At 40.3% G+C, this 23,149-nt stretch overlaps 1 protein-coding gene across 3 annotated transcripts in view; it reads right to left on the bottom strand.

Moving 5' to 3' along the window:
• The window catches only part of megf10 (multiple EGF-like-domains 10), a 110,122-nt gene extending 87,215 nt beyond the window's left edge, over nucleotides 1-22,907 (bottom strand). For all 3 annotated transcript variants that reach the window (XM_061734550.1, XM_061734552.1, XM_061734551.1), the window contains exons 1-2: nucleotides 22,788-22,907; nucleotides 6,605-6,740 (exon numbers count right to left, since the gene is read on the bottom strand). In XM_061734550.1, the coding sequence (XP_061590534.1) occupies nucleotides 6,605-6,723 (119 nt within the window). In that variant the 5' untranslated portion in view covers nucleotides 6,724-6,740; nucleotides 22,788-22,907. The remainder of the gene's footprint in view (nucleotides 1-6,604; nucleotides 6,741-22,787) is intronic.
• Between the last annotated feature and the right edge of the window lie 242 nt (nucleotides 22,908-23,149).

Here is a 23,149-nt window from a genome sequence, read left to right as displayed (position 1 = left end):
ACTGCACCGTAACAGCACTATAAATGCCCTAAAACCGCACTATAACTGCACTAAAACAGCATTATAAATGCACAGAAACAGCACTTGAAATACAAGAAAACAGGACTAAAACAGCACTATAATACCACTATAAATGCACTAAAACTGCACTGTAAATGCACTAAAACCGAACTATAACTGCACTATACAGGAATACCACTATAAATGCACTAAAACTGCACTGTGAATGCACTAAAACTGCTCTAAAACTGCATTGTAAATGCACTAAAACTGCACTAAAATAGCACTGTAAATGCAATAAAATTGCACTCAAACACCAGTGTAAATGCACTAAAACAGCACTATGAATGCACTAAAACAGCACTGTAAATGCACTATAACAGCACTGTAAATGCACTCTAACAGCACTAAAACAGCACTATAAATGCACTGTAACAGCACTATAAATGCACTAAAACAGCATTATAAATGCACTAAACTGCACTAAAACTAAAACTATCTAAACAAGACATGGTAAAACCTATTCATGCATTCATTTTCAGTAGGTTGGATTATTGCAATGGCATCTTTACAGGCCTTAACTGGACCACATTACACCAGGAAACTGGACCACATTACACCAGGAAACTGGACCATATTACACCAGGAAACTGGACCATATTACACCAGGAAACTGGACCATATTACACCAGGAAACTGGACCACATTACACCAGGAAACTGGACCACATTACACCAGGAAACTGGACCATATTACACCAGGAAACTGGACCATATTACACCAGGAAACTGGACCACATTACACCAGGAAACTGGACCACATTACACCAGGAAACTGGACCATATTACACCAGGAAACTGGACCACAGTACACCAGGAAACTGGACCATATTACACCAGGAAACTGGACCACATTACACCAGGAAACTGGACCATATTACACCAGGAAACTGGACCATATTACACCAGGAAACTGGACCACAGTACACCAGGAAACTGGACCATATTACACCAGGAAACTGGACCACATTACACCAGGAAACTGGACCACATTACACCAGGAAACTGGACCATATTACACCAGGAAACTGGACCACATTACACCAGGAAACTGGACCACATTACACCAGGAAACTGGGCCATATTACACCAGGAAACTGGACCACAGTACACCAGGAAACTGGACCATATTACACCAGGAAACTGGACCACATTACACCAGGAAACTGGACCACATTACACCAGGAAACTGGACCACATTACACCAGGAAACTGGACCACATTACACCAGGAAACTGGACCACATTACACCAGGAAACTGGACCATATTACACCAGGAAACTGGACCACATTACACCAGGAAACTGGACCATATTACACCAGGAAACTGGACCACATTACACCAGGAAACTGGACCATATTACACCAGGAAACTGGACCATATTACACCAGGAAACTGGACCATATTACACCAGGAAACTGGACCATATTACACCAGGAAACTGGACCATATTACACCAGGAAACTGGACCATATTACACCAGGAAACTGGACCATATTACACCAGGAAACTGGACCACATTACACCAGGAAACTGGACCACATTACACCAGGAAACTGGACCATATTACACCAGGAAACTGGAACATATTACACCAGGAAACTGGACCATATTACACCAGGAAACTGGACCATATTACACCAGGAAACTGGACCATATTACACCAGGAAACTGGACCATATTACACCAGGAAACTGGACCATATTACACCAGGAAACTGGACCACATTACACCAGGAAACTGGACCATATTACACCAGGAAACTGGACCATATTACACCAGGAAACTGGACCATATTACACCAGGAAACTGGACCATATTACACCAGGAAACTGGACCATATTACACAGGGAAACTGGACCATATTACACCGGGAAACTGGACCATATTACACCGGGAAACTGGACCATATTACACCAGGAAACTGGACCATATTACACCAGGAAACTGGACCATATTACACCAGGAAACTGGACCATATTACACCAGGAAACTGGACCACATTACACCAGGAAACTGGACCACATTACACCAGGAAACTGGACCACATTACACCAGGAAACTGGACCACATTACACCAGGAAACTGGACCACATTACACCAGGAAACTGGAACACATTACACCAGGAAACTGGACCACATTACACCAGGAAACTGGACCATATTACACCAGGAAACTGGACCACATTACACCAGGAAACTGGACCATATTACACCAGGAAACTGGACCATATTACACCAGGAAACTGGACCACATTACACCAGGAAACTGGACCACATTACACCAGGAAACTGGACCATATTACACCAGGAAACTGGACCACATTACACCAGGAAACTGGACCACATTACACCAGGAAACTGGACCACATTACACCAGGAAACTGGACCATATTACACCAGGAAACTGGACCATATTACACCAGGAAACTGGACCATATTACACCAGGAAACTGGACCATATTACACCAGGAAACTGGACCATATTACACCAGGAAACTGGACCATATTACACCAGGAAACTGGACCACATTACACCAGGAAACTGGACCATATTACACCAGGAAACTGGACCACATTACACCAGGAAACTGGACCATATTACACCAGGAAACTGGACCATATTACACCAGGAAACTGGACCATATTACACCAGGAAACTGGACCATATTACACCAGGAAACTGGACCACATTACACCAGGAAACTGGACCACATTACACCAGGAAACTGGACCACATTACACCAGGAAACTGGACCACATTACACCAGGAAACTGGACCACATTACACCAGGAAACTGGACCACATTACACCAGGAAACTGGACCATATTACACCAGGAAACTGGACCATATTACACCAGGACACTGGACCATATTACACCAGGAAACTGGACCACATTACACCAGGAAACTGGACCACATTACACCAGGAAACTGGACCATATTACACCAGGAAACTGGACCATATTACACCAGGAAACTGGACCATATTACACCAGGAAACTGGACCACATTACACCAGGAAACTGGACCATATTACACCAGGAAACTGGACCATATTACACCAGGAAACTGGACCATATTACACCAGGAAACTGGACCATATTACACCAGGAAACTGGACCATATTACACCAGGAAACTGGACCATATTACACCAGGAAACTGGACCATATTACACAGGGAAACTGGACCATATTACACCAGGAAACTGGACCACATTACACCAGGAAACTGGACCACATTACACCAGGAAACTGGACCATATTACACCAGGAAACTGGACCATATTACACCGGGAAACTGGACCATATTACACCAGGAAACTGGACCATATTACACCAGGAAACTGGACCATATTACACCAGGAAACTGGACCACATTACACCAGGAAACTGGACCACATTACACCAGGAAACTGGACCACATTACACCAGGAAACTGGACCACATTACACCAGGAAACTGGACCACATTACACCAGGAAACTGGACCACATTACACCAGGAAACTGGACCACATTACACCAGGAAACTGGAACATATTACACCAGGAAACTGGACCACATTACACCAGGAAACTGGACCGTATTACACCAGGAAACTGGACCGTATTAGATCAGGAAACTGGACCACATTACACCAGGAAACTGGACCATATTACACCAGGAAACTGGACCACATTACACCAGGAAACTGGACCATATTACACCAGGAAACTGGACCACATTACACCAGGAAACTGGACCATATTACACCAGGAAACTGGACCATATTCCACCAGGAAACTGGACCACATTACACCAGGAAACTGGACCACGTTACACCAGGAAACTGGACCATATTACACCAGGAAACTGGACCACATTACACCAGGAAACTGGACCATATTACACCAGGAAACTGGACCATATTACACCAAGAAACTGGACCACATTACACCAGGAAACTGGACCATATTACACCAGGGAACTGGACCACATTACACCAGGAAACTGGACCATATTACACCAGGAAACTGGACCATATTACACCAGGAAACTGGACCATATTACACCAAGAAACTGGACCATATTACACCAGGAAACTGGACCATATTACACCAGGAAACTGGACCACATTACACCAGGAAACTGGACCACATTACACCAGGAAACTGGACCATATTACACCAGGAAACTGGACCATATTACACCAGGAAACTGGACCATATTACACCAGGAAACTGGACCACATTACACCAGGAAACTGGACCACATTACACCAGGAAACTGGACCATATTACACCAGGAAACTGGACCATATTACACCAGGAAACTGGAGCATATTACACCAGGAAACTGGACCACATTACACCAGGAAACTGGACCATATTACACCAGGAAACTGGACCACATTACACCAGGAAACTGGACCATATTACACCAGGAAACTGGACCATATTACACCAGGAAACTGGACCATATTACACCAGGAAACTGGACCACATTACACCAGGAAACTGGACCACATTACACCAGGAAACTGGACCATATTACACCAGGAAACTGGACCATATTACACCAGGAAACTGGACCATATTACACCAGGAAACTGGACCACATTACACCAGGAAACTGGACCACATTACACCAGGAAACTGGACCACATTACACCAGGAAACTGGACCATATTACACCAGGAAACTGGACCATATTACACCAGGAAACTGGACCACATTACACCAGGAAACTGGACCATATTACACCAGGAAACTGGACCGTATTAGATCAGGAAACTGGACCACATTACACCAGGAAACTGGACCATATTACACCAGGAAACTGGACCACATTACACCAGGAAACTGGACCACATTACACCAGGAAACTGGACCATATTACACCAGGAAATCGAGCGTTCAGTTATTCTGCTCCTCACCGGTGGAACAAACTTCCTGTAGACCTGAGGTCTGCTCCAACTGTCAGCTCCTTTAAATCAGGATAAAAACATTACTGTTTACTCAAGCGTACTCCGAAATTAAATACTTACCTGCTGTACTCTACTGCCCTTATTTTTAACAATTTTTAAAGCTTTTTTTGTTTTACCTCTTTTCTTATCATTTTATTTCATTGTATTTGTTATTTACTGTTTAATTGTGTCTTGCTGCTTTTAATGTTGATGTAAAGCACTTTGAATTACCTTCGGTTGAATTGTAATATATAAATAAACTTGCCTTGCCTAAAACAGCACTGTAAATACACTGTAACAGCCCTAAAACGGCATTAATACAGCAATGTAACATATACTTATCTGAACTGTAGTGTGTTTGCTTCTGTCTGTGTGTATGTGTGTGTGTGTGTGTGGGGGGCATTATTAAGTCATGTAAAGCGCTTTGTGTTGCATTTAAATTTGTATGAAAAGCGCTATACAAGTAAAGATTGATTTGCTTTGATTTGATTTGTAACAGCACTGAAAATGCACTACAACAGAGGGACATAGAACAAGAGTACACTTTGGACAATGTTAAACTCCACAACTACAGGTAAGACCGACTGATGAAGGACTGAGCCAAGCCAAATTGCTCTGTGCTACTCTATGAGCATGTTTCACAAATCTGCTGCGTCAGCAGTCGTGATCTCCAGATATCATTGTTTTAAAAACTGCCCTGTGATTTAGGGTCAGTAAGCAACAGGTCAGTGTTTAGTCCTTCATCACCTCTTGGTTTTTTATTACTCATCCATCATCATTTTGTTATCTTGCTAACCCATCCTGTCCTCCTGGATAGTTTTCTCATCCGTATGTTTTTCCAGCATTTAGTGTTTTTGCGTAAATTTTGGTTTAAATAAAATACCTTTGCTTGTTACCTGTGCCTCTTATTCCCCGGCACCTCGGTCATCTACTTTCGAAACCTGGGGAAACTTGTGTGTGTCTTGTGTGTATCTTCTATAAGTCTGTACACTGCAAAAACTCAAAATCTTAACAAGAATATTTCTCTTATTTCTAGTTAAAATGTCAATGTTTTTTAGTCAAAAAATCTCATTACACTTAAAACAAGACTCATCACTGGAAAAAACAACAATTTTCACCTGTTTCAAGTAGATTTTCACTTAAAATAAGTAGAAAAATCTGCCTGTGGAACAAGATTTTTTTGCTTGTAATAAGAAGATAAATCTTGTCCCACTGGCAGATTTTTCTACTTATTTGAAGTGAAAATTTACTTGAAACAGGTGAAAATTGTCAAATATCAAGTTATTTTTCTGGTAATGACTCTTGTTTTAAGTCTAATGAGATTTCTTGACAAAAAATGAGACATTTTAAATAGAAATAAGACAAATATTCCTGGTAAGATTTTGAGTTTTTGCAGTCTAATAACTCCTTCAGGTTGAAACTTGCACAAGACCTGACCCCCTGGTCAACGTCGAGGACGCTGGTATACGACTGATACTGAGCATTAATGTTCTGGCAGGTGAAGACGTGGTTCTCTCAAATGTTGACCTACTGTTTTGATGGACATATGTTCAATAATCAGCCTTCAGAGAGAGAACTGCTTGACTTTGACTGACCTCTCCCAGTGGCTGCAGACGTTGGGATCCTCCAGGTTGAGGGAGGAAGTGTTCACGGCTACGTAGCAGAGGGCCACGACCAAGAGAAGCATCCAGGGGCAGCGCAGCAGCATGGCCATCTCAGTCAGAGCTGCACCTTCAGACGGAGAGAGACCAGGACAAAACACCACATTTTAAAAAAAAAATGTCACGAGTAAAGGTGTGTCCCAAACTTCCACACATCCAATGTGTTTTATGTAAATAAAACTGGGGAAATACATACAAAACAATCACAGACCCAATTTTTATCTTACAAAAAAGAGCCATTAGAGTTATAAACAAAGCAGGTTATAGAGAACCAACTAATAGATTATTCATAAATTCAAATGTACTTAAATTCCGAGATTTAGTGAACCCTTAAAACAGCGCAATTTATGTTCAAAATCAACAATAAAACACTTCCTGACAGCATTCAGAAGCTCTTCCAAAGCATAGTTAGCCAATATGAACTAAGAGGAACATTTATGTTCAGGAAAACAAAGGCAAGAACCAACGTTAAACAACGATGATCTCAGTGACAGGTGTTAATCTGTGGAACAGCTTAAATACAGAAATAAAAATATGTAGCACGTTACTACAATTCAAAAGCAACTATAAATACAAAATGATTAATACATATAAAACAAAGGGATAATACACATAGGCATGTACCTATGGACATGTGTGTGTGTGTATGTATGTATGTATGTATGTATGTATGTATGTATGTATGTATGTATACATGCATATGTGTGTGTGTGTGTGTGTGTGTGTGTGTGTGTGTGTGTGTGTGTGTGTGTGTGTGTGTGTGTGTGTGTGTGTGTGTGTGTGTGTGTGTGTGTGTGTGTGTGTGTGTGTGTATGTATTAGGAATGGGCGATATTTTACCGTTCACGATATACCGTCAAAAAATTCCTCACGATAAGAATTTGTCATGTCGTGGTAAAAACGATAAATTCCCATTGATGATGTTTTTGTGTAAAACTGAATTTTGAAGGAAGGAAGGAAGGAAGGAAGGAAGGAAGGAAGGAAGGAAGGAAGGAAGGAAGGAAGGAAGGAAGGAAGGAAGGAAGGAAGGAAGGAAGGAAGGAAGGAAGGAAGGAAGGAAGGAAGGAAGGAAGGAAGGAAGGAAGGAAGGGAGAAAACAAGGAAAGAAGGAAGGAAGGGAGAAAAGAGGAAGGGAAGAACGAAGGAGAGAGCAGGAGGAAAGAAGGAAGGAAGGGGAAAAAAGAAGGAAGGAAGGAAGGAAGGAAGGAAGGAAGGAAGGAAGGAAGGAAGGAAGGAAGGAAGGAAGGAAGGAAGGAAGGAAGGAAGTAAGTAAGTAAGGAAGGAAGGGAGAAAACAAGGAAAGAAGGAAGGAAGGGAGAAAAGAGGAAGGGAAGAAGGAAGGAAAGAGCAGGAGGAAAGGAGGAAGGAAGGGAAAAAAGAAGGAAGGAAGGAAAGAAAGAAAGAAAGAAAGAAAGAAAGAAAGAAAGAAAGAAAGAAAGAAAGAAAGAAAGAAAGAAAGAAAGAAAGAAAGAAAGAAAGAAAGAAAGAAAGAAAGAAAGAAAGAAAGAAAGAAAGAAAGAAAGAAAGAAAGAAAGAAAGAAAGATAAATTCCCGTTGATGACAAACATGGCGGATCTGAGAGCGAGATAGATTCATAGTTAAAAAGGTGGAGTTGAATTGGTATTTTTTTTATCGTCACAAATACTGTATGGAATGATATTTATTAATGACATTGCACTAGTTTATAAAAGCTAATTTTGTTGTGAAAAGGGTAGGCGTCATAAGCTTCAGTCTACACCTTCAGTCTACACCTTGTTTAACATTCAGTGTTAAACAAAGAATATATATAATTAATTATATATATTCTGGTATATATATATATATATATATATATATAATTAATTATATATATTCTGGTATATATATATATATACTGAATTACCTAATTACACCTGTGCTTTGGGTTTGTGGGAATTGAAAGGACCAATAAACTAAACTACGGTAAACTAAACTAAATCATGATAAAAACCTTCAATCTTGCTATTTAGCAAACTCAGATAAAACATTATTTATAACTTCTCTCAATTTGCCATCATTTATTTAACAAAAATGAAGCCAAAAATTTAAAAAGTTAATAAATAAAAAATGTGTGCAATACTAAGTACGCCCTTCCAGCTTCCTTAGGATTTTAGAAGCTAATTTGCAACCAGGAAATGAACAGCCCTCCATGCAGTGATCATGTACACATGCTGCCAGCTTGTTGGTCTGCACACATCCCTCCCTCCCTCCCTCCCTGCATAAGTCCCGCCAGGCCTGTCTGCTACCTCTGCAACCTAAATAGCTGCAGCAGCAGCATCAAAGTCCATTCTTTTTGTCTTATGAGCTGTTTATTTGATACCAACTGAAACAACTTCATCTTATACTGGTCACGTGAAGGCGTGCAGACATGCTGGGTGAGCAGCTCCACCACTAAACACACAGTGGAAGTCACACACACTTACACCTCAAACCTTCAGACTTCCAAAGGGGGTTGCTTTCAGGCCAACAATGTAAATGTTTGATTGAAACTAATCTGAGTCATATAATGAGTAGATCTATCTTTACGGTATGGAACCACAGACATGCAGATCCTCAGCTGTCCTTCACACAGCTGTGGTATTTTGTTTGTCACAATGACAGAACTTCAGCAGGAGATTGATGGCTCTGCTGCTATTTAGGCATTTCAAAGCTCCTGCTAATGACAAGGAGGAGGTTTCTTTCCCAACACTGAGCCAGTCTGATCATTGCACTCTCGGTAATACATGAAGGTAAATGCACACAAAGCTCCTTCATCATACCCCTTTAAATAAAGTTTGTGTGAGTCCTGCTTGAGGCCAGAATGCGTCTTTAACCTTCAGCTCAAAAGATCAGCATTGTTTATTCTACGTCCCGAAGATCAACCAACCAGTTGGTTTCAGTGTTTGCAGCTTGAAACACAATCAAGCTCCTTCCACACTCACATTCTTGCCCAGAGGACGAGAAAATGAGAAAAGAGATCGTAAAAATGTTTCTTTTACTTCTTCTAGTCAACAATGAGATCAGTGTGAGGCCAAACTGAGATTATGGGTTATTTCTTCTGTTTCTATTTTCCTTTTTTCTAGTGATGAGATACAAAATCTCAGTGTGAGAAGCCAAAGATCTCTAGTTACGCTCTTGTTTTAACTCCAATCATGTATCTCACTGCAGAGGTCAGATCATTGTAGGGCGTTTAGGGATTTACATGAAACCATTCGAAACCCGAATTACGCCTGAAGCCAAACACATGTGTTTCATTATTAAATCTACTATATGAAGACTTTTGTATAGTAATTCGTCTTAGTAAACAAAATGTTTTGTTTTTTATACTTCTGTCTCACAACTGTGACAATTACTGACCAAAAACTGTCAAACTTCTTCTCTGGATATATCAAAAATATACTGTTAAACTGATATTAAATTAAAAAGGAAATGCATTAAGTGGTAATTACTGAAGTAACATTTTTCACCAGATTTATAGTGCTGCCAATATAATAACGGGCTTATTTGTAAATATTGATTATTTTATTATACTGAATATCTCCATAATAACTTATCTATTGCTTATTTTCTTCCATTAGAAAGGCTGAAATGAGCTTATCAAAATATCCCTCTCAAATCTTAATCATGACTATTAACTCTCCTTAGTCATCTATGTCTCTAAGCAAGATTTAGGAGAAAATAAAAGATGGAAATAAAGCTAAAGGTAAAATGAGAATCGAGATTTTATGTCTTGTGTCAAAGAAAACTTTAAGTACCTAAGTTTTTTTCTCTGACTGCTGGTGTCTGAATAACAAAAACAGGACGAAAAAAAGTATAATAAGTAACATATTTTAATAACATACTGTATCTTGTAGTTTACTGATTTTAATTAGAGATGAAAACAGGATTGTAAACATAAGTGCTTCATCCAGAACAAGCTCAAACCCGGAGGATCTCAGGATCAGACAGCTGTTTCTGCTGCTGAGCATGCTCAGTGAAGCTGACAAAGGCTAACAGGCTAAAAGTGCAGTTAAGAAAACCTGCAGCCTCTGCTATCAGTCCTTAAAGAAGGTCAGAAGTGGAAAAGAAAACTGCAGTCGGTGCCCGTCCAGGGTGAAGTTTGCTAAATGAGTGCTGCACAGAGGTAACCTGGCCAGAAATCCAAACTGTTTTCCTCTTCAATAGAGAATCAGTCTGGTTCCTGTGGACTGGGCTTTGATTTCCAGGTTTCCAGGTTCCCAGAGGGCGGTACAAACGGGCACTGCAGGACAGGCATACACCAAATCGGACAAACAAAGCATGTGACAGGCAGACCGGTACCAACAAAAGACAGCTGAAGGGATTCAGGGTGGAGTTAGACTGTGGTTTTGTCAGTCCAGGGTGTTATTATTAGCTATAGTTAATATGATGTTATTGTGTGGGTTTTCTGGGGGGTTGTGAGTTTCATTTGTTGACTTTTTCCTTGTTGATTAGTTTTGAGCTTGTGTTTGACTTGCTTTCTTTAATTTGAAAGTCTGTTTCCTTGAGTTTAGTTTGGATTTGACTTCCCTGGCCCCCATCCACCCTGATTGTGTGCGTCTGTGTCTCGTCAGCCCCTGTCTGTATATGGGTCAATGACGAATAAGGATTTTCAACAGGTCAACTTTAAAATAATAAAAAAAGAATATCTGTTGCAGTAGTTCAAACATTAATAATGTTGTGTACACATAAATTAATATAAAAAAATTTAAATTAAGTGATTTCAGAGTTTTTTGTCAAGATGAATTGGCACTAGCCTTAAAAAGTCATGTGGTGCAACCATGATTCATATTAAAATAAATTAATTTCCATAACATCTTGACATCTTTTTTTTTTAGTATAATAGTTTTCACTATTATACAAAAATTGTTTTTTTTTTAATGGCCGCGCCTCATGATATTTCATAAAATGGACGTCATCGGTCAAACTTTGTTTGTATATTATGATGGAAATATAAATACAAATGTTTTGCAATCTTACACACTACAAGACACTTCGGAAATCGTGCCAGATAGGGCAGAATATTGATTAAAAAACATCTTGGTCGGACGGTTGCACCACATGACATTTTGACGCTTAAAACAACAACAAAATCCCAAATAACTGGTATTTTTTTTTAATTCAAGTGGGTCCATATGTGGGACAGGTAGGTCATATACTGTATATATGGTATTTTTTTATCCATTTAAACGTCATTGACCCATATATTGTCTGGTCTTTCCCGTCCTCCCTGCTTATGGTTGTTCCTGGTTTCAAGGGTTTTTCATTCTCGTATTTATTTTTTGCTGTTTTGTACTCCTGCATCGGCGCGTTTGGGTCCTGTAAACCTCCCCTCACAACGTATTATCAACTCTGAAGCCGTGTTGGTTGTTTTAAATACTGACTCTTTAAACGTTCCTGTCTGAGTGGCCACATAAACCCCGCCCCCGGCCTGTTGTGGTTGGTCCACTGCGTTCTACACCGGTGGAACTGGTTTGGAGTACCACACCCACTTTATGAGAGCCCCATTCCTCTCCCGGTCTCATTAAGTCCCATGAAAGCATCCATAGTTGGATGTTTCCTAAATTCCTCGACGTAGCTTCCCATGGAGAGCTTCTAGGAAGTTTATGGGAATCTACTGTAAATCTTTCAGCTCTCTGGCTCTCTGGTGTGGTGACCAGTAAACCGGTCACCACACTTTCCCTTTAAAGTGTTTATTTTCTTGGTGAATTAGTATTACATAAACAAAATTAAGACAAAATGGACTCAATCAGAATATAGTTGACTGAATGTGCTGAACCACATTTAACAGGAATTGTACTGAATCTTTGATACTTTCTGTGTCAAGATGTTCTGAGGCTGTGATTTAGAGTCATACTAATAAAATGACATTTATTTGAATCATTTGATGATAAGTTGGTGAATGTAGTCCTCAAAAGCTTGAATCCAGGCAACAGGACTCTGAGTTCCAGAATCCAGAGCTGAAACCTTCTACTCCAGTTTCCTGTATCTTTATCTGGACCCAGGACCTCAGGACTTTTACTTTTGGTTACAATTTACAGACTCAGTTCGCACCATACTGGTTCTGGTCTCGGATACGTAGCCATGGTATTTCTTCCGTGTTCACCAAAGGGTGTGATGAAGTTATAAAAGTAGAAGGATGCCGGGGAGCCAGAAGGATGTTACGCGCAGAGGTGTCTTCAGTATTCACATTCATTACTCAGGTAGAAGTATAGATACTAGAGTTTAAAAATACTCCTGTACAAGTTGAAGTATCAACTCAAGTTTTTTACTCAAGTAAAAGTATAAAAGTACTGGTTTCAAAACTACTTAAACTATAAAAGTAAAAGTAATGTAAGGGGGAAAAAAGCCATTAAGGACAAAAGCCATTGAAAATGAATGCATGTTAGTATAATGCAAATATATTAAAGAAGCATATATGTGACTATTGAGCATTAACATGTGTTTCAGAGAGCAGCAGATATGATGACTAGTTGCCTATAAGTATTGTAATGGTGCAAAAAGTCAAACTTCATGTTCATGTTATCATTTATCCTAACCTTTATTGGAATGTACATCCAAGTTTAGTTGCAGGAATCTGAGGGAACGGATGTAAGAACAAAACTGGACAAGAACATCTGAAACAACCACAACCAAATTCACTCTATCCGGATGGAGCAATTTAACTGGATAGTTTTTATTAAAGGCCCAAATGAAATAGAGTAACGAGGCTGTTTTTAAAATGTAAGGAGTAAAAAGTACAGATAATTGCGTGAAAATGTAAGGAGTAAAAGTAAAAAGTCGTCTGAAAAATAATTACTCCAGTGAAGTATAGATAACCAAAATTTCTACTTAAGTAAGGTAACGAAGTATTTGTACTTGGTTACTTGACACCTTGGTTACGCGTAAGGATCATCTTCATCATGTTCGCGGTTCTATGCGGCGTCCAAGTGAGACTAACTTTCATCCTGGTGGTGTCTCTAATCTAAAGCAGTTATCTTTGCGTTATCACTTCTGCAACCTCTCATTAAACATCAGCTTTAGCCTCAGTTGGGGAGGATTTACTCTAAGTGATCTAATCCACAGAACAAAAGTAAAACTGAATCTCCAGAGGAGTAAGATTGGTCAGCGCGCCCAGACTAATAGTGTTTGTTCTTTCCTAATGGCACAGAAACAGCTGACAGTAGAGACGGTTTCATATCATCTAGTCCAGCTGTTGGCTCAATCCTCCCGTGATAACGAGCAGGACCACATCTCCTGAGGCCAACAAGTGGCACCCGTGTCTGCCGGGTTTTCATGTGGGCTGCATGTGGACGGCTGCAGCGGTGTCTGCAGTAGTGGGTGGCTCCTGACAGCACGTCTGCAGACGCTTTATGGGCCGCCCTCTCCAGTTTCACCGTGCTAAGAGAGGCCACAGCTGCAGCCGCAGAGCTGAGGACAACTGTAGCGCTGCACAAACAAGCACTGTCCTCCCAGTGTGAAAGGGATCCAGGGGCCGCCCTGATGGAAACGAGCAAGAAAGCTCTGTCGCCGCTCTGTCAGCTCACAAAAGGGCTGCTGGGATCTGAGACCTGCTGTTTGAAGTCCATCCAGAAACACAGAGGCTGCACTCAGACCACGGACCCACTTGTGGATACGTGGTGTCCAGGACTGTTTTCTGAAGTGCAGGAAGTATGAGAGGCTAATTCCTGCGAAATAACATGACATGTTCTCAGAACTTGGTTAACAGCTCATAAACACTAGTCATGTGCAAAAGTTATTACCCTCAATCCTGGGAGAGAGAGAGGGAGAGAAAGCATTATAAAAATCCTCTTATTGTAGTGGGTTTCAGTGTGAGGCAGATACAACCTCAGATGAACAATAACACAATAACACCTTTCCATTAATAAATAATAAATAAAAATGAAGTAAAAAAAGATTTGAGCAATGCTAAGTACCCATGAACTGCTTCTAAAGGATCTGAGGTCACGTTTCCACAGAGCCGGGTATTTACAAAAACAGATATTTCCCCCTCTACGTTTTGAATCCATCATTTACACGAACCTGCATAAATATCTGTTAAGGTGCTATGAGCAGCCAAACCTACAGGGGGCAGTGTAACGAGAAGATAAAGTCATGCTAGCCAATCAGAATCCTGGAAAAAAACATCAACAAATGACACGAGTAACTTCCAGTTACTTCCAAGATGAACCAGAGTCTTTGGTTTGGAGTGACAGAGAAGTGGAGTTACTTTTAAGTGTGACGTTAGAATATAAAACAGGTAAAATACAAGAAAATATTGACGGTGGCCAAACTAATTGTAAACACAAAGCTGGCAAAGCTCAGGTAATTATAGCGTTTTCCTCCTTGATTGCCAGACGTCTCATCCTTCTTTCCTGGAAAGAACACGCTCCACCTAATTTCACCAGGTGGATTAGAGATGTTATGCATTTTTTGAAGCTGGAGAAAATGAGATACACCCTTAAAGGTTCCTCACAAAATTTTAGGAAAATTTGGGCTCCCTTTTTGGAGTATTATGAGAATTTACAAACACCACTGAATGACAACTAGAATATTATTCTTAGAGTGAGGCGGCGGCTTTCCCTCATAATGTCCCTCATTATTATTTTTGCAATTTAATAATACACCCCCCCCCCCTTCTTTCCTTTTTTTTTGTTTTTTTCTTTCTTTTATTTGTTTTTTTTTTAAATCTTAAAAGGAGCTTGAGGCTCCTTTTAAGAAATGAGACTCTCTAGCGCCACCCTTCACCACGACGGCCGTCGGGGGTACTGCAGCCAACAGTGAAGCCGGCACGGGAGAACGGGGAGAACGTGCATGTGACGTCACATCCGCAGCCCAGCGCGGGAAATTCGGGACCGAATTGCAGCACATTTTGCAGCACACAGCCTGTTCAAGGCAAAGGAGAGATACACTAGAGGGCTCATTCTTTTGGGTTTGGAACGCTTCATCTGACATTATTACTAGAAAACTTAAAATGTATACAGATTTTTTTCATAAATCCTGCCACAATCCGGCCTCAAGCTCCTTTAAAGCAGCACAATGTAACTTTTCCACCTTAATCTCATATTTCATCATCATCATTGTGATGGAACATCAACTTACAACAGGTTTAATGAACCTCTGTCATGGTCTGAGGGGTCTGTATCTCCTTCACTGGCACTATGTAACTTTGAGGAGCATGGTAGGAACCCTGCCACAATACTGGTAAAGCACTACCGCTTTTGTCCAAAGGAGCCGCCAAACTCAACAAAAGCTGAAAGTTACATTGTGCTGCTTTAAAGGAGCATGAGGCTCCTCCAATAATGCAGTGCGCCTTATATGTGGAACAGTTTTAAAATGTGTCATTCATTGAAGGTGCGCCTTATAATGCGGAAAATACGGTAAACAAGGGGTGCCACTGTTTTTGTTGGGCTTTTTAAAACATGCACCGCTGTCGTAGAAGAAAGCCCCCACCGGACCTCTACATGCGTTTATACGCCAACAAGACCTGAACCGACTCGTCGGTCCATCTATTTTTTAATCTTTTTTTTTCCAACTTCATCAAAATGTTTCTGGTCCAAATGGTTCAGACGGGATAAGGTCACATGATTCATGTTTACGTGAGACTGCTGAACGTACTTTAGGGCAGTGGTTCCCAACCTTTTTTCCTTGTTCCCCCCCTACTTGTGTCTAAGATCAGCCGGGTCCCCTGACCCGTACGTACTAGCACCAAAAGAGTAAAGTTATTCTTTACAAACCTTTAATTGAAAAAATGAACATTAATTATGTTTTTTTGATACATGTCTCTTTGGTTTACCCTGTACTTTCTTTTTCTCACCTTCCTTTTGTGTCACCAATGTACAAAATACGCACAACAAATAATTGCAAGGACATAAAAATATTTCTGAAAAATGTCTCTTTTAATATGAGAGCAAAACTTTTTAACATTTTTCCTTTAACAACCTGTCGGAGTAGTAATAGTATGATTAAATGTTGAATAATGATATAATAATACGTTTTTAAGTTGTCATCCTGATAAATAACTTAGGGCCAAATCCACAAAAGGATTGCGCGGCTTTTGCGGCCGCTAAACCGGTGCAAATGAGACAAAAAGAGAGCGTCTAATTCACAAAGCACCCGCAAAGGGCGAATTGCTCCACAAACTGCGCTGCCAAGCAAATAGTGTCATGGTGTGCCTGTGCCATTTGCATGCATGTAAATTTTCATACATTCGGCGCAAAATTGCCCCCTTTCTATGCAAATAAGCCTCATTGCAAAAACCGTCTAATTCACAAAGGCTAGCGCTATTTGCCACACGCAAAAATAGTGGAGCAAATACCGTCTTTTCGAAGCGTGTATTAACTGCGCGTAAACGACTCCTCACTCCCCCTTTGTCTCTGTTTCTCTCTCTCTCTTCAATATCATTCAAGCCTGTGTGATACTGAATGATATTAAGGGTGAAATCTACAGTTAGACATGACTGTAGACAGTCAGATCAAGTGGGGTTGTGGACTTATCTCGGATTTAAAAATAAAAATAACAGGACGGAGTTCAGGATTCATCCATACAGTAAGGGGCTGCTTTATTACAAACAATTCCACCATATAAACATATAAATCTAGAATGTGTGTGTTTAACAGCTGACCTGTAGGTGTGTGTAGCAAAACACAGAACATGAATTACCGTCAGATCCTGATCTGATCCGCAAAACTTTATGGGCGTGTTTGGGCCCTACTGAGCATGCTCAATGTTGAAGCGCATGACTGTAACAAGTACGGTTTGTTTGGAAAGGTCATCTGAAGAAATGTCCTTTTTAAAAAGACATGGAAGCACGACTCAGCAGACTTCTGGAACGATGTCAGATGGACAGATGAGACCACAGTGAAGATGCTCGGCATCGATGCCCACCCCCGTGAAGCAGGAGAGGACGAAACAGATTCAGATACACATGGCCCAAACTAAAACTACAACTGAACTATCCAGAATTACATGTTTCAAAGTCAACGCCAAACAAAAGCAAGAACCAATTAAACATGAATCAATTATTCAGTTATAATCCTTAATCAGAACTTTGAATTCTCTTATTCTTAACGTGTGAATTGTATTTTTCCCCCTTTTTTCCCACTTTGAAGTGTTGTTGAAGTCAGAAATGGGCGCAGGGAGCACTTTCCCATCAGCACCTGTTGGCCTGACAAAACAACAGCTGAAGCTGACTGAGGAAGTCTGCAGCTGACTGATGGATACTGGGAAAGCCCGACAACTGCTTGTAGAATAAAACTCACTCTGACTCCGACACAGCGTCCTCAGAACAGGGGTGTAAACATTCAAAGACAGAAGGTTTACAGACGTCCAGCTAATTTTGCAGGACGCCCAAACAAAGACACGTTTGACTGGCACATTTCAGCTGATTCCCGCCACACCGTTGAGCTGTCAGCAGCCGGGCAGGATGTGGGACACGACATCTTCAGGTCCAGGAAGTCCCCGAGCTTTGAGGAGTTTGGTCTCATAAAGGAGTTTTTAATTCTGTAAACTTAATGCAAATGTAGATATAAAAACAGACGGTTTTCAGAGCACAGTGCTGCAGCCGCCTCCTTTAATGCACAGGTCTTAAAACCAAAGAGCACAAATAAGCCATGAAGAAGAGGAGACCACAGCGAGGATCAAGCAACCCCAGATGTGAAATCCCAACCCAAGATGTGAAATCCCAACCCCATGATGCCACAGTTTTCAACATTTAGAGTCATCACCAGAAAAATAATTTATTTGACCATTTTCTCCTGTTTCAAGTCAATTTTCACTTGAAATAAGTAGGAAAATCTGCCAGTAGGACAAGATTTATCTTCTCATTAGAAGCAAAAAAATCTTGTTCCACTGGCAGATTTTCTACTTATTTTAAGTGAAAATTTACTTGAAACAGGTGAAAATTGTTGTTTTTTCCAGTGATGAGTCTTGTTTTAAGTGTAATGAGATTTTTTTACTAAAATGAGACATTTTAACTAGAAATAAGACAAATATTCTTGTTAAGATTTTGAGTTTTTGCAGTGATCCATTTGACTTATCCTGTGAAGGACAGAGTCATATTGATAAGTTCAGAAAAGTGTTTTTTATTGTTGTGTTTTGATGTATTTGATGTAAGCCCAGTGCATATTTAAAGCTTACAGAAGGCTGCATTTAATTGCTGCTATGTCATTCCTGCAGTATTTCTGCAGCTGTTTTGGTCACTGCTATTATTTGTAATATATTATATTATTTGTAATCAGCACAAATTATCTGTCCCCATATGATCAAATCCACCACCCCCCCTGATTTTTTTTTTACAACTCGAGTACTGCCTACTGAGTACTGCATACTACATTCTTGGCAACGTCTGAACGCACTAGTGATTCAGCTTGTGGTTCTTAAAAAGCCTCCCGTGGTTAAGGAGAAGTTAGTTAAAAAGCAAATCAGATATATCTCAATCCACTAGCTGACTATAGACTGACTTTGTTAAACCTTTATATTTCCAGAAAATCCCTTGAGATCAAATCTCTTCTTTAAGGGAGACCTGGCAAAGCGGGACTCTGGTACAAAACAGAATTAGAATAGAATAGAATAGAATAGAATATCCTTTATTTTCTCCCTCAGTGGGGAAACTTATTTGTTGCAGCACACACATATAGGGGAGGGGTAAAAGGACTGAAAAGTCAGAAATAAAAAATATATAAAAAATACAAAAGATACGTATAAAATATGTATAAAATATGTATAAACAGGATATGAACAATATATACAGATAAACAGTGCAGAAAAGAAAAAGCAGGTGGAGTGTGAGGTAGATTGGCAGATATTGCACATCTTAAGTTATTGCACGTATTATTGTCTGTTGGCTACTGAGAGCAGGCGTGGTTATATAGTCTGATAGCAGCGGGGAGGAAGGACCTGCGATGCCTCTCGGTGGTAATTAAAAATGCACGCACAATTAAGATGTCATAAATCAGTTAAGTACACCGATGCAAAGAGAAAAACGTAGAAAAACCTGCAACTTATTCAAGTTCTGCAGGACTATTGTTCAATTGAACAATCTGTTAAAGTGACACACTCAAACATTACATCTTTTTTAGAATATCGTTGAATAAAACAACATGAATCAATCATCTGTATTAAATCTGTGATGGTAAAGATGTGTTTGTCCCTTTAAATCAAGAGCTGAGGTGTTATCTGGCACCCAGACTGTCACCTAGTCCTTCCAGGGACGATTAAAGTCATAGGCTGCAATAGGTGGAACCACAGAAAATAAAACCACTGCAGTCATGATCGGATCAAACTGAGATTTCCAAAATACCCCCACTCGACGGCCACAAACCCACAACAACAACAGCGCGTCAACACAACGTCACACTTGTTTGCCAAAGTCCAACTTCTCCACAACTCAACAGTTCACATAATACACATAATACAGGGTATTCATGGTATGCTGCGGCCACAAACTGCATCTAACTGAAATTTGTGCAGCACAATTATCTGCTGCAACTCTGAAAGAGAGAATCTTATGAAAGGAAAGAACAGAAATTACTGTAGGCACTTGACAATAATATTTTGTTGCCTCACTTAAAAGAAACGGAGCTGTATCATCTAATGAACCGTTCACATTTGCAGCGTTCTGTGACATCACAGATCTGAAAGAATTATCCGGCCCCTACTGTATCTCCATATGCACCCAGAACTGAAACTCTTTCCTGTGTTATTAGATACTCACCAGCGGAGACACAGTTCTCTTAAGTTTGCAAAAAAGTCTGCTGATGATGCAAATAATGTCCTAACTAACAGCTGGGAACGGTGCATCCATTTTTCACGAGTGAACACGTGTTCTGCCATGATGAAAACCCACCTGTAAACATCAGTCATCAGCAACAACAGCTGCCGACTTTAGCCTCTGACTGGTATGAAAGCACAAAGCTGTGAGACAGATCTGCAACACGGCACACGCTGCAAGACAGGTGGAGTCCAGAGCCTAACTCCGCCCCTGCAAGCAGAGCTGTGAAGACGTGGTTGAAAAGGGAGCTTTTCCACTATGTATGTATATACTCTTATATACTCTTCTATCTCTGAGGCCCTTTGAACAAAACATGTAACAGAGGTTTCATTGAGAGCCCACTAAACTGTGGAAACCTGCGGAAAAAGGAGCATAATGTGTCTCATTTAAAGTTGCTGCTGCAGATGCAGCAGATAAGGTCAGCTAAGTATAAATACACAAATTCATTCATCAAATATGGTTCAAAATACACGGTCAGATCACGGTACACCAGGGACACAAAGCTGTGCCTTGTTTTTCTTTATCCTGGTGACCGTCATGTAGAGTTACAGCCATCATCTATCAGCTCATTTGCTAAATTATAGAAATAACAAGTCTATGTTTGTTTCACCACGAAAACATTTTTCAGAGTATTAATTATTAGGGACTTTACAATCTGTAAGTCAGTATCCATACATGGGTCCATTGATGAATAAGCCGACAGCTTCGCAAAACGGGAACATTCGTCAGACATGTAAATCAAAAGTTTTGTTGAAAACGAGCGTTCATGATATTCTATAATCACGTGCAAAAGCTATAACTCCTTAAATATTGTGTTTTTATATAAAAACAACCAAATCATCTGATAGTAGTAGGTCTCGGTGTCACATAAATATCAACTCACATAAACTTTTTTGTGATTATTTGATAAACACAAAAAAGCCAAAAAATCAATTAAAAAATCAACTGAGCAATATTAAATTGATATTTAGTATATAATAAACATATTTACAGTATATATGCTAAATAATTAGTATATTTAAGTATACTTAATATATATTTAGAGTTAGGATGTTTACTTTCTTATTCCTGCAGGGTTTCAGCGGTATGCTGCAGCCAGGAGCTAAAATCATCAGACCTTGATGGACTGATCCCCAGCAGGTGTGCAGACCTCTATAAACGCCTTCAAGACCTACAAAAGCAGATTATTTGGCAATTTCCTGGTCTGGAGCAATGCCAAGAGGGAAAGACATAAGCAAAGTACTATTAAAGCGGCATTTGTTGCAGCACATTGAGGACACACTAATGCATGGGGATTTTATATATATATATATATATATATATATATATATATATATATATATATATATATATATATATATATAGGCTATATATATTTTCTCAAAAGCATATAGGTTCCAGAGGGCTACTAATGTTTGCACTCTTTTGTATATTTATGAGCTGCAGCTATATTTATCAGGTGTACTGGAATTCCTCGGATAATTTCATTTAATTACATTATTTAGTTTTTTATTTCATAATGTGAACGTGTAATAATACATTGTGACACGTTGTTATTATTGGTTACTTGACAATTGTAACCTAAATTTGCAACTCAGATACATTTGGTGTTTAACATAATGTTTAAAAATGACGCAGACGGCATCCGGCACACAGGAGTCCGTTTGAAACATCCACGTGGGTAAAATAACTTAATTAACAAATTAACAACATTAAGACCTTCATGTAATTCCATTTGTGAGGTTTACAGCGCGAACAAAAGCGCAGCGAGAGCGCGCAGCTGCTGAAGAGCACGCGCGCTCCCGCTGGGAGTGTCGCGGTCACACTTTCTCACGGTGAGTCTCGGAGGGATGCAGTGTCCTCGAATAATCATTTCAGGGGGAAAAGATTATTTTTCTATATAAAATGTTTCACGGGTATCTAAAGTATGAGAGTTCAGTGGCCGTCAAAGCAGAAGACGCACATCTCCGTGCACGACAACCTCACAATAAAGTTTCACTGTCCTCCGGACGTCATCTGCTCTCCCTCCCTTCTTAAGGCTGATTTATGGTTCCGCGTTACACCAACGCAGAGGCTACGCGGCGATGCACACCGTACGGTGTGCGTCGCCGGGTACCCTACGGCGTAGGCTCTGCGTCGATTTAACGCAGTACCATAATTCAGGCTTAAGACTATTCGTTTCTAACAAGCAAACCTCAGAAAACATGTTTTTCAAACTTCTCTGAGTTACTAAAAGTGTCAAAGCAGCTCTTTGAAACCTGACATGTTCGCGTGAACCCGCTGACCGAAGTAAAACACCAACAAGTTTCAGTCCACCTGAGCTGAAGTGAGACGTCAGCCCACAGGTGAGCTCTCCTTCCCGCCGGAAACCTACCTGCTCAATGGGAGAAGAAAGCTCGTGGGCTCATGGGTCCTTTGTGGGTGGTGCTGATGATGGTGACGATCTCCTCGCAGAGGACATAAACCTTGGAGCTGAAGTCGTGGAAGAGATTCCCAACTGCACCTCCTCATCAATGAACTCAAACTCTCTCCATCAAAACACGCGTGTGCTGACGTCAGCCAGCGGCCAACCAATCAGGGCTCGATCTGTCCCGCTTCTGTTCGCTCATTTCAACTTATTCCAGCGCTGCACAGCGCAGCCTGGGCGCCAATGAATGAATTACAACATAAAACAAAAACAAAAACGAATCAACAGTTATGTTATCAATGAAAGTCTAAAAAAAAAAAAAAAAGATT

Source organism: Cololabis saira, chromosome 11 (assembly GCF_033807715.1).
Source record: "Cololabis saira isolate AMF1-May2022 chromosome 11, fColSai1.1, whole genome shotgun sequence".
NCBI classification, from domain to species: domain Eukaryota; kingdom Metazoa; phylum Chordata; class Actinopteri; order Beloniformes; family Belonidae; genus Cololabis; species Cololabis saira.
The sequence above is the reverse complement of the archived record's forward strand: the minus strand, read 5'-3'. Positions and strand labels throughout refer to the sequence as shown.